General features: G+C 32.9%; 1 protein-coding gene across 2 annotated transcripts in view; it reads right to left on the bottom strand.

Moving 5' to 3' along the window:
- The window catches only part of SPAG16 (sperm associated antigen 16), a 1,017,727-nt gene that overhangs the window by 268,526 nt on the left and 728,685 nt on the right, over window positions 1–20,516 (bottom strand). For both annotated transcript variants that reach the window (XM_045078716.1, XM_004767008.3), the window contains one exon: window positions 2,106–2,232. In XM_045078716.1, coding sequence (XP_044934651.1) covers window positions 2,106–2,232 — 127 coding nt within the window. The remainder of the gene's footprint in view (window positions 1–2,105; window positions 2,233–20,516) is intronic.

The raw sequence follows: 20,516 nt of genomic DNA, 5'->3' as shown, positions 1-20,516 counted from the left end.
GCACAGATTTCCCATTATTTAATGAGAAAAAGGCTTATGACATTAATTTCTCAAACACATAGAATTAAAATTAACTATAGTATGTTCCTTGAAGAAATGGTCTAAGGGATGGGAAGGTTAGGTTGAAATTATATACCCTCAAACTGATAAAGTGTTTTCATTAACAGGGTCCCTAGTTTACACTTTTTGTCTTTTATGTTTCTCATTGTTCTGCCCTTAAGTCTTATGCTTTTGTTGATATTAATGTATAATAAAGAGTAAAGAGTATAGCAGTCACAGAGAGGAACACTAGTTTTGTTGTACCCAAGGACTTGAAGATGATATTGACTTGTATGAATGTAATTTTAAATTAGGTGTGTTTGACTATGTGTAGGAAAGAGATTTGGGCTGATGACAAGGGCAGTAGAAAGCAAGTAACAACATACTTAGACAGTAAAATACATATCTCTTATTAGTTGTACCACATTTCAAAGTACTCTTTAACTTGTATTATTAGCAAATACAGTAAAAAATTTTTTTTTGAATTTCACAAGAAGGGGGCCCAGGAGAGGGAGCTGGAGAAGCAGGCTCCCTGTTGATCAGGGAGCCTAATGTGATGCTGGGTTTGATCCCAGGACCCTGGAATCATGACCCAAACCAAAGGCAGATTCTTAACTGAGTCACCCAGGCACCCCTAAACTGAAATATTAATAGGTCTTCACATTATAAAATGAAATTCTCATAGTTGGGATGTTTTATTCTATAGAATGTGTGAGTTTTTTTTTTTTTAATTTTGATAGACCATAAATGGTTTGATGTCAAGAACATTACTAAAAGCATTTTTAAAGAAGCATGGTTCATATACCAACCTGTAATGGGAACACAACTTAAAGTTGGTTAAAAAGACAAACTTAACTGAATTCTAAATTTTAGATATGTGATGACATGAAACCAGTCCTATGAAACATACAATTATATCTCTAGAATCATTCCTAGTAAATACGTAACTTCTGTACTATTGAATTAGTATGTATAATTTTTTTTAAGATTTTATTTATTTATCAGAGAGGGGGGGGGAGAGAGTGAGCACAGGCAGACGGAATGGCAGGCAGAGACAGAGGGAGAAGCAGGCTCCCTGCTGAGCAAGGAGCCTGATGTGGGACTCCATCCCAGGATGCTGGGATCATGACCTGAGCCAAAGGCAGCTGCTTAACCAACTGAACCACCCAGGCATCCCTAGTATGTATAATTTTTAAATAAGACATCATTATTTCCTTTATATGTATTTTATCTTTGTTTCTTCATCTAAAATTATCATCTCTGTAACTTTGACCTACTACAAATAAATATAAAAAGATTTTAAAAACACAAAATTTAACACGGTTCAGGATGTGTGATGCTAGCAAAGGAAAGTTATATTATCTAATATTATCTAAGATACACGTTATTTAACATAAACTCTCATTAAAGATACAGATGTAACTCTGATTTTCATTTTTTAAATAGATAACTGGAAACACTGTATGTTGCTACACTATTCATTAACAGCAAGTGTAAAATATTTTATTTGTTTGACAATGTTTATATTATTGCAGAAAAATGCTAAACATAATGAAATAATAATATTAAAATTATGTTATAATTATTGTGAATGAATGCAACAATAAGATGAATGTACATCTCAAAGTAATTATAAAATTTATATACAATATTTTTTATTTAAAGACTAAAATATTCCATTAAAATGTATCAAGTTTTATCCAACTTTTGTTCTTCTCTACTCTTGGCCATTTTGCCTTCATAAAAACCCAATTCACTTACCTTGGATGGTGATTCTAAAGGATATAGACTCCAAATTTTGCATGACACTGCTAAGAATTTGTATTATCTATACTAGCACACACTTATCTCTTCTGTTATCTTTTTCTTTATATATATGATAAATATAATGCTTTCATAACGTGACATAAGATATATAATGTAAAATATAACATACTCTAAAATAATAGTAGAACAAAAATTTACATAGGAGGAAACACAATAAAATTCTAGGGAAACAGAAAAATTTCAGAATAAATGTTAAAGTTGTTAGCTTGGTCACAAACATTAAACAAAAAAGATCCTACCTGATGAATCAAAGTTCACTTCATTGCCAGGACTTGGACCTATATCAATGGACACAATTGGTAAGAGCTTCCGAAAATCCCACAGTTTTGTTACTCCACAAGCATCACAGGATGCTATCATGTGACCCTTTAAAGTATTAGAAAAAGAGAGAAATTAAATACATCCATACATATGTTATATATATATATAGATAGATAGATAGATAGATATACATAGTGATTTAGTTAACAAGGAAGAATTGTGTTACAATTTTATTAAATCCATAAGAATACACTCTTCTAAACTAAAGTGTTCATTGTATTTTTGTCTTGGACATAAAATTGTTATAAGATGATTATTTATATATATATATATGTATAAATTCCTAAATTAAATTTTGGAAGATGATTTTTCAGGAAATAATTCTGATTATTTTATTACTTAAGAACATATAATAAAATAAAAATGTGCATACCCATGTAATTCTTCTTTCTAATATACAGACACATATCTCATGTTCATGGCACATGTGATCTACACATAAAACTGTATATACGAAAACATTGCACACAAAGTGCACCTCACTCTATATCCTTGCAGTTTGTTAGCATTGATGGTTTATACTTAAGATACAGTAAAAATAAAACAGAGGAAGGAAAACAAATAGACACAAGGAAAGAAGAGTTTTTATCAAAGCGGGAGAAGAAAGGGGCCAAGTAGAATTAATGGCAAGGAAGCAGTACATGCTGTGAACTGTGAACTGTGAGACAATATTATTAGAAAATATTTGGGGTTATTTTGATAATGTGCAATGTATTAAGGAAAAATATAATGGATAAAGGGGATTGAAAACAAAAGGAATCATGGGTGGATTTAAGCTAATGGGAACAGGGGTATCTATTTTCCCAGTATAGCAGTGCCAGTTCAGGTACATCGGTTTGAAGCTCAAAGTCTGTCTACACCCTTCCTGCTGGTTTCTTAGGAGATGTTTGTTAAGCATCCACTTCATGTCAGAAACTGGGATACAGTGATGAGTAAAAGGGGTCTCTGTTGTCTAAGCAGCTCATAATCTGTACTCATTCTTATCACAGTATCATTTAATTTTATTGTCCACTTACCAACTGAAAAGAAATATTGGCCATATCAGGCTCATACATAACATCTATAAGTGATTATACTATATACTGTTTCCAATTAGATATATAGTTTCCCTTTCAGCTCCAGCTTAATTATTTTTAACGTCAAGTCAAAAATCATCCTCTCGCTTTTTTCTTAAATACTCTAAAGTGTTAAAGATAACTTGATTTTTGTACAATTATCTTTATCCTTTTGAACTAGCTCACATGATTTTTTTTCTCATTTATTTCTTGATTTCTACCCTTTCTGGGGGAAAAAAAATGTACATTTTGTATTACAGTTCAAGCGAACTCTTTGTTTTTCCCTAAACAAGTCAGCAATGCAACAAATGCTATCAGTTTTAAAATTCTGTAACAGTTGTCACTGGCAATGCAATACAACCTTGTCCCCAGTCTAATAAATGGGATGTTTAATCTTTTTTATGACTTAAAAGGAACTTGGAGAACTTGGAATGTTTTCAGATATGTAAACATGTATTGTAAGAATTATGAAGAATCGGTGAATTTAATTTTCAGAAAAGTCCAGTTCTCAGTATTAGAAGGGAATATTAATGCTAGAAATTAGAAAGAACCCTTTCCAGATGTAATGGCTTTCAAATATCTTTCAGAGAGGAGAGAATGAAATCTTTTTTTTCAATTTTGGAAACAGAATAAATTATAATGGCAACTTAATTTGGAGGTCCTTCTCACTCGCTGAAGGGAGGTTATAGAAATCTTAAAGTGTGATTTATATCACTAAATATTAAAATGTGAGGAAATACACTAAAAAATAAATAGTTTCATCATTTTGGGGGGTTAAAAATGAGTTTTTAATTAGTTTTAATATTTTTTACATTTAACTTCCACTGCTGCCAAATGATCAATGCATAAGAGTTTGATAATATTAAAATAAAAGTCAATACTCTTTAAATGCTTTCAATGAACCAAGTATTGTACTAAATGATTTCTTAATAAATAGTACATAATTTTAAAACGATTTTGAGTGACATCATTTAGACAAATTTCTACATTTCCCAAGGCACTTAGAAGTCAGGACAAAGCATATATGACAGCAAAACTAATACCACACTTTATTAAGTGGTAGAAATATGTTTATGTTCAGATTTGATAACTGAGATATTCTTGGTAGTAAAAGAACTGATCAGCTACGCGTCCATTAGCCAGTGAGACAGACGTGGCGGTGCCTATCACAATGTCAGGAGCATAGTGGAACTCAAAAAATATTTGTTAAGTCAGTAGATGGTGAAAGCCTCACTGGGGCTTACCTAGAAGTTTTATTTTAGTCCAAGTTCTTCCTTAGTGTTCTTAAGATAAACATTAGTTCTAACCCTCGTGGTTCTGAATCATTTTGATAAAAGGAAGAGAAAAGATGCAGAAAATCCATAGCCAAAAACTTGGAATTATCCTCAAAAGCTTTTATCCCTCCTCCCATCGCAGGGGAACTGGAGACTATCTGCCAGTCTCCTTCCATGACATAGAAGAACATACTAAAATACTGTCAAGCCAAACTGGCATAGTGCGAGCATTGAGGGGTCTGAAGAAGGAAAAACACAGAAAAGGGGTTACCTGACAACATGGGGTAAAAACAAGTATATTGTCTACAACTTGTATCAGGGAAGAACGCAAAGGCCTACTATAGTTAGGCCTAGGCCCTTAACCTAAACAAAGAACGATCATTTTCATAAAAAATATTTTTTACAGAGAGGTAGAGTTGTATGACAATCTTAGAGAAAGTAAAGACTCCAGAGTTTTGGGAACCTCCCTAAAATGGAATTCTAATTGACATTTGTACCATTACTGATACTGAGGAAGACAACGTAGGAAAGGTGTTTTTATAGAAAGCTCTCAAAAACATTCAGATTCAGATAAATGGCTGTTTTTGTGACAGCGAAACCCTAGGACCTGGCAGAGTTTCTGTAACATGTTTGACATGTGATCTTGAATAAACCATTGAATGAGTGAATATGAGGCAAATAGAGAGCAATTAATGTTGACTGTATCTAATTTAAAAGGATTCTCCCCCAAGTAAAGAGATGTTAAATGAGCTAACACTCAGAAAAAAATGCTTTTATGATTACAAATTCAAATAGTTATATAAAGCAAGCAGAATTTAGCAATGTGGACAAAGCATGTAGTCTAGGTCAAAGTCAATACTCAAGACATCTCCCTGCCCTTGTTAAATCCTTTCCACCTCCACTTTAAAGATCTTATGATGAGAAAAGCCATGTAGTCATAAAATTAATTATAAGTTAGAGTACAGCAACATAAAATCAAACTAGCTTCCTCTAGACTGCCGGAAACATAGTGGAGAACATTTAGCATATGTATTGAGGATCACAAGTATTCACACTTTTGAAACTTTTCATACTTCTGAATTTATTATAAAATTAGAAAGACTAAAAACTACAGTGGCACTATTTATAAATAAATAAAATGGAAACAAGGGAAACCTGTAATAACCAAAAAGGAAGAAATAAACCTTCTGCCTCGTGGATCCAGGAAACTGCGATGGCACCGTGTATGCAAACTTGACACCACAGCAGCAAGAAGACAAGCAGACTGAACTGCTCTCTCTCTACACAGAGGTTCCTGACATATTTATATGTTGTAAAACAAAGAAAGAAAAGGAGAAAACTGGGATGCTAATGAGATCATTTCTAATTTAAATTGTTAATTAAAATATTTTAATTAACTAATAGTATTCCTTAATGTAAAGATATTTTATGGCTTTGTATAACTTTCAAAAACAAATTTTAGAAGCTTGAGCATTAACATCAGTTTGGGGTTAAGAGACCATTTTTCAGCTAGGGTAAGAAATGTCATATAGTGACAAAATATTCTATATGAAAGTCTGATCTTTATATGGCATGGCAGGAAGAAATATAGAGGATCTTAATTTATTATGGAAAACACAGGTCCAATTTGATTGTACTCTAGATCTTCACTCTGATGAATCAGCTAAGTACGTTCTTGGTTCAATTCATTAGGTCATACACATACTTTTATACTTTTATTTTTCTTATTTTCTTTTGGAAAGTTAACTTACAGAACAACAACAACAGTATGTAAATAAGCAAAAGACGTTTAGGTCCATGTCATTACTTCTTTTCTGCAAAGGTTCTTCAAGGCTGAATAATATGCTATGTATAATGTTCTTGTTCAAAGAGTTATACAGTATAACAGAGTCAAATGAATGATTATATATCAACTATGCACATGAAAATGTTATAAATTCTGTACCTGAAAGTACCTTGGCTTAGGAGTACATTCCCATGATCTCGAATATCACATAGTAAATGTTCAATAAATGGTTGAAGTGTGAAAGAATAAATACCCTGGATGAATTATTATGAAGTCTTAAAAATAATAATTATTTTTAAGACTTCATAATAATTATAGAAACAATGTAAAAATGCAAAAGTTTATGCTAAACTGTGGATACACTGATTGAAAATATACAATACATATGTATAAATATTAAGTGAAAAGATGCTTTAATAAAAACCGCCCTATAATTTTTTTTTAAAGATTTTATTTCTTTATTTGACAGAGAGAGAGAGACAGCGACAGAGGGAACAAAAGCAGGGAAAGTGAGAAAGGGAGAAGCAGGCTTTCTGCTGAGCAGGGAGCCTGATGTGGGGCTCGATCCCAGGGTCATGATTTGAGCCAAAGGCAGATGCTTAATGACTAAGTCACTGTCTTCGTGCCCCTAAGGGTGCCCCTGCCCTATATTTTTTTAAGACTTTATCTTTTGAGGGGGAGCAATTTTAAGTTCATAGTGAAATTAAAGGAAGGATGCAGAGGTTTTTCCATTTACTCTCTCCCCACTGGTACATTTCTTACAGTTGATGAATCAAATTGACACATCATAATTACCCAAAATTCACTGGTTATATTATGGTCATTCTTGGTGTTCTATATTCTATTGCTTTGAACAAATATATAATGACATGAATCCATCATTATGGTATCACAAGAGAATTTTTATCACCCTAAACATTCTCTGTGCTCATTCAACCCCCCCACAGTACCCCTTGCTCAACCTCTGGGAATCACTGACCATTATATTATCTCCATAGCTTTGCCTTTTTCAGAATGTCATAGAGTGTGAATCATGCAATACGTAGTCTTTTCAGATTGGCTTCTTTCATTTGGTAATATGCATTTAAGTTCCTTCCATGTCTTCCTATGATTTGATAGATCATTTATTTTTATAGCTGGATCATAGTCCAAAGTCTAGATGTACCATAGTTTATTTATCCATTCACCTACTGAATGATAGCTTGGCTGCTTCCAAGTTTTGGCAGTTACGAATACAGCTGTTATAAACATTTTTGTGCAGGTTTTTGTGCAGACATAATTTTTCATCTCCTTTGGATAAATACCAAGGAACATGATTGCTGGATGGTATAGTAAGAGTATGTTTATTTTTGTAAGAAATTGTCAAAATACCTTCTAACGTGGTTATACCATTTGGCATTCCTACTAGCGTACAATGGGAGTTTCTACTATTCTACATCCTCACTAACATTTGGTTCTGTCAGTAGTCCACATTTTGGTCACTCTAATTGGTGTATAGTGATCTCTCATTTTTAATTTGATTTTCCCTCATGAAATATGATTTGGAGCATCCCTACATATAAACAGACATTTGCCATATGTAGATCTTTTTTCATGTGGGATCTGTTAAGGTCTGTGTCCCATTTTTTAAAATTGGGTTGCTTATTTTCTTATTCCTGAGCTTTAAGAATCCTTTATATATTTTTAATAATAGTTTGTTTTTGTAAATATTTTCTCCCAGTATGTGACTAATCTTCTCATTTTTTTGACATTGTCTTTCACAGATCAAAAGTTTTTAATTTTAATGAAATCTAGCTTATCAATTAATTCTTTCATGGATCATGCTTTTGGAGTTGTATCTACAAAAGCATTGCTACAGCCTAGGTCATTTGGGTTTTGTCCTCTGTTATCATTATAGGGGCTTTATAGTTTTTTATTTAGGTCTGTGTTCCATTTGAATTCGTTTTTGTGAAAAGTGTAAAGTTTGTGTCTAGATTCACTGTTTTTGCATGTATATCCATTGTTCAAGCATCATTTGTTGAAAAGACTACCTTTGCTCCACTGCTTTGTCTTTTTTCTTTGTCAAAGATCAGTTAACTATATTTATGGTGGGGTCTACTTCTGGGCTGCCTATTCTGTTCCACTGATTTGTCTGTTTTTCACCAATACAATAATATCTTGATTACTGTAGCTTTATAGTAATTCTTGAAGTCAGCTGTGTTAGTCGTCCAACACTGTAATTTTTGATCAATATTGTATTGTCTATTCTGAGACTTCTGTCATCTCCATATAAACTTTAGAATCCATTTGTTGATATATAGACAATAATTTTCTAGGTTATTTATTGAGATTGTATTGGATCTATAGATCAAGTGGTAATAGATGGGACCTTACAATATTGAGTCTTCCAAATCTATGAACATGGGGCATCTCTCCATTAATTTAATTCTTCTTAGAGTTCATTGATTTGAGTTTTATAGTGTGTGTGTGTGTGTGTGTGTAGGAAAACAAAAGTTTTTTTGTGTATTAACCTTGTGTCTTGAAATCTTGCTATAATCTCTTACTAGTTCTGAAAGGTTTTTTTTTTTTTTTTTTAACTAATTCTTAGACAGTCATATCATCTGTGGCCAAAGACAATTTTATTTGTTCCTTTTCAACCTGTATAAACTTTGTTTCCTTTTTCTTATCTTATTGCATTATCTAGAACTTGCACTAAATGTTGAAAAAGAGTAGTAAGAAAGGATATCTTTGCTTTGTACCTGATCTTAGTGGGAAGTTCTGAGTTTCTCACCATTAAGAATGATGTTAACTGTTATTGTTGTTGTTTTTAGATATTCTTTATCAAGTTCAGTAATTTTCCAACTATTCCCAGTTTATTGAGAGTTTTTATCATAAATTGGTATTACATTTTGCCAAATGGTTTTCCTGCAGCTATTGACATAATCATGTAATTTTTCATCTTTTGTTGATGTGATGAATTATATTACTTGATTTTCAAATGTTGAGCCAGTTTTCATAACTAGGATAAGTTGCACTTGGTCATAATGCATTTTTCTTTTTATCCACTGCTATATTTGATTTGTTATTATTTTATTGGCTATTTTTACATCTATGTTCATGAAAGATATTAGTCTGTAGTTTTCTTGTAATATCTTTGTTTTGTTTTGGAAATAAAGTAATGCTGACTTCAGAGAATGAGTTAGAAGTTATTCTCTCAGTTTCTATTTTCTGAAAGAGATAGTTGCAAATTGATATAATTTCTTCTATGAGAAGCAAATTCCCTTTTCTTTTTTCTCCTTCTGGTATTCCCATTATGTGTATGTTTCATCTTTTATAGTTGTCCCCCAGTCTGACCTTGGATATTCTGCTCTGGTTTTTTGTTCCTTTTTTTTTTTCTGTATTATTCTCTTTGCTTTGATTTTTGAGGATTCTCTTGATATATCCTCTATCTCAGAGGGTCCGTCCTCAGCTGTGTCCAGTGTACTAATATGGCCCTCAAGGAATTTTTCATTTCCGTTACATTATTTTATCTCTAGCAGTTTAATTGTTGTTGTTGTTTTTCCTAGGCTATCCACCCTTTTATTGTGTTAATTGTCCATCTGCTTTTTTTTTTTTTCATGCTTGTTAGCCATTAAAGCCCTCATCATATTAATCATAGTTGTTTTAAATTAGTAGTTTGATAATTACAATCTCCCTGCCATGTCTGGTTCTGATGCTGTCTCCGTCTCCTCAAATTGTGTTTTTCTTTGTTTGTTTTTTGCTTTTTTGTATACCTTATATATTTTTTCTCTTATAGCTAGACATAATACACTAGGTAAAAAGAATTTCCATAAATAGGATTTTATAAATACAAGTCAGATATGGAGTGAGAGAAGGGTTCTATAGTTCTATAATTAAGTCTTAGTCTTTTAGTGAGCCTATGCCTCTAGACCATGAACTTCATACGTGTTTCTCTTTTTTCTCTCCTTCTAGGTGGGGTAGAATGGCTAGAGTGGGCTAGTTAGGCATTTCCCTTCTTATACATGGAAGACTTGAGCCAGCTGAAGTTGTGTATTTCCCTGCTCCCAGGTCAGTTGGGTTCTGATAATGCCCCAGCCAGTTAGGCTTTGAGTATATCTTTTAATAGTGGGAAATCATGAGTAATCTGGGTAGAAAGTCCTTTCATATTTAAATGTAAATAATAATATAAATAATTACATTACTTAAAGATAAAAGTCATATATTATTCCAAATTATTTGCCAAATATGTTATTTTTTATTTTTTAATACTTTAAAATAAATGCAGAACATGATATACTTAGGCATAGGACCTAATAGTTTATCTTATAATATACCCATAAGTAATGCCACAGTTGATTCTCACAACTACATGATGAGCCAAAATTTAATTCTATCTCATAATTTGTGGCTAAATAAACTTTACAAGAATTGAACAATTTATTGAAAGATTTCTGGTCCATATGATTTTAAAAATAGAGCTACCACCAAGAAAATTTTAAAATAATAATAGCTCACACTAACTGAGCAAATACTATGCACTACTCAGTGTCTCAAGCATTTGTATTTGTATACACCTATATACAAATATCAAGTACTCCTAAAAAACCAAACCAAAACAAAACAAAACAGAAAAAAACAGAAATACCACTATGGAGTAGGCTGTTATCATCCATCCCCTTCTTATGGATGAGGAATTTGAGCCACAGGAAACTTCATTGACTTTCCCATTGCTTAGGTAATTGAAAGAGGAAGAGTCAAGATTTTGCACATGTTTGATTTAGAATTTGTGCTAACCACTAAGCTATACCATGTCCCAAGAACAGAGTTAAATATATATGTATATATGTATGTAAATATGTGTATATATATATGCAATATAAGATTTCAAAGAATGATACAGATAATATGAATAATCCTCAATACAGAAAAATAAAACAGAAACACAAAGTAGAGACTAGAGATGAAACCATAGGTCTCTGGGCTCTGGGGTTAGAAGCAGGCCCTAGTTATTCAGCTTTTGTAGGGTAGCAGAAACTAAGTGTTTTGTGTCAGATGGAAGTTAAAAAGTTGCCTTATTGCTAAAACCATGAGTAATGAAATATTTACTGACACTATGAAGCTAACAAAAGTTGCTAGCTAATGCTATTTGAAACTACAATTTATATGAAGTTATATAATTAAGGAATCTGCAGTTTTTACAATCTCACAGTCTGGATCTGAACCAAGTAACAAACTCTAGTGACTGGTTCTGTGTTTTTCAAGACCAGAAGTCAAGATTCCTGACTCATAAATGTAAGACTTATCCTTTGGCTACTGGCCTAGGAGAAATGGAACAAAATAAATAACCACAATACTGAAATGAGGAGTAAACACAAATAAAAGGCTAGATAGACAAAGGAAGGGAAAAGAGAGAATAACTCTTCTTACCTCACTCAAAAGAAACTACACATTTTTTTTTCCTTAACATATAAAGAAATTTGAAGCTAAGAAAGATAGTCAATAATTGAAAGATAAAATAGTCTGGGTGCATTAAAATTATAGAAAAACTGAAAAAGATTTTTAAGTAAGTGTGTCTCAAAGATTTTAATGAAGAGCTAATACTCATTAAAACAAAAAAAGAAATGAAACAAAAGCAGTCTAAAGTGACTTAAGAAAAACCAAGAAAATTGAAACATTAATCAGTAAAGAAAAAAGGCTTAATAGACACAATATACTCTAGACTAGACAGAGTTGAAAAGGTAGTTAGTGAATTGGAAGAATATACTGGGAAATTCAGCTAGATTGCAGATGTAAAGATAAGAAAGATGAAGGCATGAAGATCATTAAGAGATATAGCATGTATAGAATAATTTATTATATGTTTAACAAATATTATAAAAAATGTACGAACAAGCAAAAGAGTAGTATTGAAGGCATAATATAAGGCTGAGGGGCTCCTGGGTGGCTCAGTGGGTTGGAGCCTCTGCCTTAGGCTCAGGTCATGATCCCAGGGTCCTGTGATCAAGCCCCACATCAGTCTCTCTGCTCAGCAGGGAGCCTGCTTCTGCCCCTCTTTCTCTGCCTGCCTCTCTGCCTACTTGTGATCTCTTTCCCTGCTTTTGTTCCCTCTGTCGCTGTCTCTCTCTCTGTCAAATAAATAAATACAATCTTTAAAAAAAATAATAATAATATTAGGCTGAAACTTATCTAGAATTGAAAAAAAAGATGTATGTTCAGAAGAACTGCACTCAAGTATTGAGCATAATGCATAAAAATAAAAGTACACCTGGATGCAATGTAATGAAAAATGTGGGCTATTATGGTTGAAGACAAAATTATCTACAAAAGAAAAGTTACAAGTTATCTATAAAAGAAAGGCAGCTAGATTGATAACAAAAATTAGATGTTAGAAACAGAGGAATAATGCCCATATTGTATGGGAAAATAAAATTTAACCAAAATTTGTTTACCTAGCTAAATATGACTCTGAACTAAAACACTTTCAGAGATTCAGACTAAAAAGTTTAAACCTAAGTATGGAAAGAATTATTAATAATTGTATTTTACCACAAATATTAATAATTATATCATCAGAAGATATAATGGTGAGCACAGATATTGAAAAGTCAAAGTATTTTAATCAAGGGGAGTTAACTTTTAATCAAGATAGAAAAGAGAAAATGCCCAAACCAAATCTTAACTCTAACCCTAATTCGAACATAACTTTATTCTTAATTGGAGAAAAAGCAAAAAACAGGAAATAAGTGAAAAAAGTAAAGATAAAATTAAATGGAAAACACAATAACTTGTGATAGCAATAATTACCAATGAATAAATAATTGCACACACACACACACACACATACACACACACACGGCACTTACATAGAAATTGAAAGTAAGAGGTAACTAAGATTGTTTAAAAAATAAAAGAACTACAACTATGTGCATCTTATAAGAGAAACATTAAAAACAAATAACAATAATAATAAAAATAAACAAAATATTCAGAAAGTGAAAAAAAAGAACTAAATTATTAAATACCAATTAATAGGAAGCTGGTGTAAGAGTATCTATATAAAAAAACAGAGATTTAAGTTAAAAAATTACTAGATCTGATTACTAGAGAATAAAAGGAGCACTCTATAAACCTCATTGGCTACGATACTGCCACTGCGCAAAGCTAGGGAGCACTCTATAAATAAGATGTGACAGTCATAAATTTTTTTTTAAGATTTTATTTTTATTTATTTGACAGAGAGAGATCACAAGTAGGCAGAGAGGCAGGCAGAGAGAGAGAGAGGAGGAAGCAGGCTCCCTGCTGAGCAGAGAGCCCGATGTGGGACTCGATCCCAGGACCCTGAGATCATGACCTGAGCTGAAGGCAGCGGCTTAACCCACTGAGCCACCCAGGAGTTCGACAGTCATAAATTTTTATGTAACTAAAAATGAAGTCTGAAAATACATAACAAAAGTTAGTTTAACTATAAAAATAAATTATAATTTACCCAAGTGAGGGAAGATTTTAATATATGTCTACCAGATATCGATAGATACAAAAAAATTAAGCAAGATTTCACTAAAAAAAAAAAAAACACACAGATCTAGACAGAAAGCAATATTCATCATATACATAATGTATAATATCATCAAGTATACGTGAAATATTTACAAAAATTAGCAACATGACAAGCCACAAAATAAGTCTCAAGAAATGTCAAAGAAGAGATGTCATAAAGGTCACATTTTCTTGCACTGATGCAATTAGAAACTAAAAATTACACTGAGATTAAAGAAAAAGAAAGCTTGAAAGCAAAAAAAAATCACATGCAACTTACAAGTTTAGAATTAATTCAAATGAATGAATTCATACTACATTTGTTGAATAAAACTAAAGTCATCATTAACGGAAATTCATGATTTTACATGAATTTTTTAAATATTTAAAATAAATATACAGTTGAAACTGAATGTTCTTCAGTAAAGAAGAAATTTTTAAAATAGAAATAAATAATTAAAATATGATGGAAAAACAAAATTAAAATATGGTAGAAAAATTTAAACAGAACTATTAAAATAGTAAACAAAATGAGAGAACTAAATAAAAAACTAGCCTTTGCAAAGAACATATAGACAGACAAATTGAAATATTTGTCAAATAAAGCGAAATAGGATAAAGAAAAAAGAAGTCATTATTGAACAACATTATGAAATGAAAGGGGAAACAATTAAAATATGGTAAGGATTCAAGAAACCACACCAAAAATGCTACAAAGGATTTGATATAAGTTTTCAATTCTTCAGTGTAATGGAGTTTCCAGAACAATACAAATTTAAAAACCAACTAAGTATATAAATTTTGAAAATACTGCCATAAATTCCACAAAAAGCAATGTAAAATTAAGAGGAAAAACAAACACTAAACAATAGAAAAATTGCTCTTCAAGGGACCAGTAAACAAAGGAAAAAACTAATAAAACACCTGAAAATCTTTTCACAAACCTTGATAATCTAGTTCAGTTTATCAAGTTAAAACCTCAATGGTTATGGATGGAGTACATTCAGTCAGCTTGACTTGCCAGGCCAAGGTCATTCTTGTGACCATATGTTAGTGACCTTTGAACAACTTCCTCTTATCCCTACACTGTAACTAGTCTCCTTATGGAAACCCATTTCCTTGGATAGAGCAACTGCCTAAGGCAAAGGCATCTGGCTCAAGTAGGAATAATAATACTTTCCCATGTTTTTCAAACTATTGTTGAGAGAAACAAGTTCTTTCCTCTCCAATTAAAATGGGTAAAAAATGGGTAATTTATATATACATAAGTAATCATAGTTCTAATGTCCAAGTCCAGCACGGCAAATAACACATTGATAGGATTTAGAACATTTAGGAAGGCTGGTGGCATTTGAGTGCTGGTTTCAGCTAAATCTAGTTGTCAGATGTTCAGTTTTATGAGCCAATGAACATCCTAATTCTGCTGAAGTTAGTTTGAGTTTAGGTTTTTCTTTTCTTTTCTTTTTTCTTCTTCTTCTTCTTCTTCTTTTTTTTTTTAAGATTCTATTTATTTTTTTTTAATTATTTATTTATTTGAGAGAGAGAAAGAGAGGAGGGGAAGAGGGAAAGAATCTCAAGCAGTCTCTGAGCATGGAGTTCAACACCGGGCTCAAGCTCATCATGATCCTGAGATCACGACCTGAGCCCAAACCAAGATTCAGATGCTTAACCAACTGAGCCACCCAGGTGCCCCGAGTTTGAGTTCTTCACCTGAATCTGTCTTTTTTTCCTCCTATCAAATTAGAATAGATTTTTAAAATAATGATATTGATAAGGGGTCAGAAAAACAAACAGATTTGCATTCCTGATGGGTGTACAAGTTGATAGTGAAAATTAGCAGTTTTCATTGTCATTAAATATACTTAATACTATTTATAATAGTATTTCACTATGTGAAACAATCCCGTTTTATAGATGAGAAAAATAAGGTTTAAAGAGATCGAGTAAATTTCCTAAAATTATGTAACTAAAATAATTTGGAGTGAAGATTCAGGTATAGATATGGTTGACTTTAGAGTCTGAGATTTTAATGGATATATTACATTCTATTTCTTGAAAGTAATATAGTATGATATGTCACAAATGTTTAAGTATATTGACTATATCCCCCATCAGTTTACATTTAAATAAATCAACAACCCAGATCAATCTTTGTCACAAAGATGTTTATAAGATGAGGCATGTTTATAAGATGAGGCAGTGAAAATGTAAGTTAATTCTTGATAAACAAACTGATAGACACCCATGTTTATTTGTATATACATAAAACTGTAACCTATAACTATAGAACTAAACTATTACTTTAATTATTATAATGATGTTTCCAAAGGTGATTAATACCAGGGAAAACATGCATATAGTTCAGTGAAAGAAGCAGAAAACAAAACTGTTTACACTGTCTGATGCACACACACAAAGCATTATGTTGAAAATAAGATTGGTAGGAACTAAATCAGAACTGATTATCTTTAGGATGAATCATTTTTATTTTATTTGTTCCTTTTCACATTTTCAAAATTCAAATTTAATGGAATTAGCATATATTAATTGTTATCATCAGAAAAATATTTTAAAATGAATAAATAATGAAATCAAAACATCATACACAATACCTGTCAAGTGATCTAATTTTCATTTCCTAAAATTCTGCTATGTGAAATGGGCAAGAAGGAGGGGTCATCAAGCAAATGGCAGAAACATTAAGCCCTAGAAACATCAGCTGCTTTCAATATGTGAAGGTAATGACCTGCAACTTAGTATTAAGGTATAACTATAATAAAATGTTTGGGCTCATTAGGAGGAAAATTAGTATTTCAAACATTTTTAGTACTAATACATTAGTGTGTCTCTAAGGACAGGTCTGTGCAGCATTAAGCATTAGCTCATTAGACCATTTCCTCAATACCCTAATGGCACAAATAAGGCAAAAAAAAATGCGGAATTAGAATGGAAAGTGATGGTAAATTTTGGGACTGTTTAAGGAGGGAATGTAAAAGATGGTAAAAATAAAGATAAGATTACCTTTGTCACTACATGCTTTTTTCTGATGCCATTGTCACGTCATTGCTAGGCATTGGTAACTTGAATACCCAATCAAGCCCCAGGGATTTGGGAGCTAGACATCTCAAAAATAATTACTTAGCATCTAGAGTACACAATGCTATACTACATAACCATCATAAGGTCTTCAAAGTGATACATATTTATTTTATTTGATCATTCCTCTGTGTGGTTAGGTTATACTATCGTTTCATTCAGATGAGAAAAACCAAGATTTACAATGTGTTACAACTTGCTCAGAGTCATTTTGATAGTAAAATATAGACTCCAGATTCAAATTCAGCCAATCTGATTCAGGTGTCTAAGCTCTTAAACTCTTAACAAGAAAACTATTTTTGCATGCTTTGACTTAGATGCTTTAGGGACAGGAATCCCATAAAGTACCACTAAAGTGGTGAAACAGCATAGTCTGTAACTGAGGTAGAATGCCCTAAAAGAGCTAATAGGACTTTAACAGAATATCAACAAATAAGTAGTAGCAAAGAACAAATTGAACAAGTAGGTGTTTAAGTGTATAAGGCAGACGAATAATTAGAAATAAATGAAGACAATTAATGTATATAAAGAAACACATAATTATCAAGTTGTACTAGGTTCCTGGGTTGCTGCCAAAAGCAAGAGCCACAATGGATATAAGCTCAAAAAGAGTTTATAGTTATTTGTCAGAGAGAGAGAAATAACCAAGCAATTACAACACAAAGTCGAATGCTAGAGGTAGGTAGAGGGTTTAGAGTACTAATTGAACACCTAACCCAAGCCTGCAGCATCAAAGTTTTCTTGCAGGAATGTAGCCCTAGGATAGGCACATTAAGTGAATGCAGCTTTCTGGAAATGATAGCATTTTATTTTATTTTATTTTATTGATTTTTTAAAATTTTATTTATTTGAGAGACAGAGAAGAGTATAGAGGGGAGGGTCAGAGGGTCAGGGAGAGATGGTCTTTTATTTTTTTTTAAGATTTTTTTTATTTATCGGGTAGACAGAGAGCGCACAAACTGGGGAGCAGCAGGAGAAAGGGAGAAGCACGCCCCCTGCCGAGCAGGGATTCTTGATGGAGGGTTTGATCTCGCGGCCTGTGGATCATGACCTGAGCAGAAGGCATATGCTTAACCAACTGAGCCACCCAGACACCCCGGGGAGAGACCCTCTTAAGCAGATTCTGTACTGAGTGTGGAGTCCAAGGCAAGGCTCCATCTCATGATCCTGAGATAACAGCATGAGCAGAAACAAAGAGTCTGCTGCTCAACTAACTGTGCCACCTGGTGCCCCAACAATGGATATCATTTTAAATAGATTAAGATTATGAAGAGATATTACTGAAGAGAAGGTGGAAGGGAATCATTATTATTGAAAATGGCACAGTGCAGAGCACAAAAGCAGAAATGAACAAATTTCACTATGGGGAATATGATGAATTTAATGATGAAGTTAACAATGTGTAAAAATTCTGAAGGGTTTTGGATCTCACACTGAGAAATATGAATTTCTTATATGATGTAAAAAAGTTGTTATGCATTTTGAACATAAATATTGATATGTTAAAAAGAACATTTGAAGGCCAGTAGTCTCAGTGAATTAAGCAGGTACTCTCGAGTACTAAGTTGTATACATGGTACCCTGAAGGGCAAACGAACATTACTTTCCTTTGGCTTTCCAATGTGTCCCTTAAGTCTAAGCAAGACTTGGACTGAATCCATGCAAACTTGTCTGGGCCAGTAGGAAAATCATCACTTCATTCACCAGAGATATATTGACTGAGCCTACTAGCTATTAGGCATAGGTTTAAGAACTCATATACTTCTGGGGAAATCATATAATAAACTAAATAAATCAGTAAAATATGTAGCATATTAAATGTTAACAAGATTTATGGGGAATAAAAATCAATGTAGGGGTGCCTTGATGGCTTAGTCAGTTGAGTGTCTGACTTTTGATTTCCACTCAGGTCCTGATCTCAGGGTTCTGTGATTGAGCCCAGCATCAGGCTCCATGCTCAGTGGGGAGTCTGCTTGAGATTCTCTCTCTCTCTCTCTCTCTCCCTGTGCACCCCCCGACCTCAAATAAATGAATAAATATATATATATTTTTAAATGTAGACAAGGAATTTTTGGCAAAAAGGATGTTAAAGCATAAGTAGCCTGATCAAGGAGGTTCTCCTTAAGAACATGGCTTTTGAGTTAAGAGCAGGATTTGTGAGAATAAGCTGTTCTATGGAAGAATGATCCAGGAAAAGGGAACAGTGATCAAGGGCTCCCACGCACAAGTACTGAAAGTAAATAGGGCAGGTAGCTGGACCTGAAAATCCTTGATTCTATGTGAAATAAAAAACAAAAACAAAAACAAAAAACAAAAACCAACAACAACAAAGAAAACTGGTGCTATGCACTGAATGGAGTAAATAGGGTTATATTTAGAGATCAGCTGAATGATGAGAGTTGCTATTGAGTTGCTTCCTGGGGGCAGGAAGAAACATTCCCATGATTTCCACTATTATCTAGATGTTTTAGCTCCCAAATTTACATGTTCAATTGACACCTCTCTTTTGAATTCCAGACGTTATTTCCAACTACCCACAGAACGTCTCCATTTAAACGTTCCACAGGTACCACAAGTCAGCATGCTCAAAGCCAAAATTACCAACGTGGTCCTTCAGCTGCATTTCCCATTTCAGTAAAAGGCTCTACATTCCACACAGTCACCAGAGTGCGACAGCCTCACTAGAGCTTGTTAGCCTATTCTCCATCTTTCTCCAATCCTGCTGAGCTGAAGGAGGCCTCCACTTCACACAAATCCCTTACGTCAGGTCCTCCTCATCTCACATGTGAACACATGTAGTAAACGCCCTGCCTTCAACCCGACATCTGTGCAGGCCCTTTCCATGACAGTGGTTCTCAAATGGAAGTATTTTACCGTCCATAGGACATTTGGTAATGTCTAGAAACATCTCTGTCACAACTGGGGTCCCTGCCATTGGCATTTAGTTGGTGGGGGCCAGAGATCCTGATAAATACCTTACAATAAACAGGACAGCCCCACCCCCACCTCCAACATGAAATTACCTGGCCCATTATACCAATAATGCCATATTTGACAAACTAATGGCAGAGTTGTTATTTTTCTCAAATGCAAATTTTAGCCCCTCTTTGACCTTCCTCCTTTTTTGCTCAAATTTCCCCCAATGTCCCTATATATTACTCTGGTTTATACTCTATAATACATATGCTTTCATGTTTTTCTTCTTGTTATCTCTCAATTGACTATTTCTTTCTCTGGTAAATATTAAAAATATTAACACTTGGGTCAAACTCAACTTCTACAGATTTCTAAGGAATGTAGTTTTCCTTCTGTTGCCCCAAAGAACTATTTTATAAAACTTACACAACAAATTATACTTTCTGTATATGTGCTTCTCTTCCTCCTAGACCTATCTTATCCAATACACGTGGCTACTGATTACTTAAAATATAAAACTGAAACTGAGAAAATGGATTTTTAGTTTTAAAAATTTAGGTAGTTAAATTTAAAATCTCCTCATATAGTTAGTCATTATCATATTGAACATTTATTTATTTATTATTATTTTTTAAAGATTTCTTTACTTATTTGAGAGACAGTGCAGGGAAGGGAAGAGGGAGAGGA

Source organism: Mustela putorius, unplaced genomic scaffold (genome assembly GCF_011764305.1).
Source record: "Mustela putorius furo isolate JIRA1106 unplaced genomic scaffold, ASM1176430v1.1 tig00000275_pilon_pilon_pilon, whole genome shotgun sequence".
In the NCBI taxonomy this organism is placed as follows: Eukaryota; Metazoa; Chordata; class Mammalia; order Carnivora; family Mustelidae; genus Mustela; species Mustela putorius.
The sequence above is the reverse complement of the archived record's forward strand: the minus strand, read 5'-3'. Positions and strand labels throughout refer to the sequence as shown.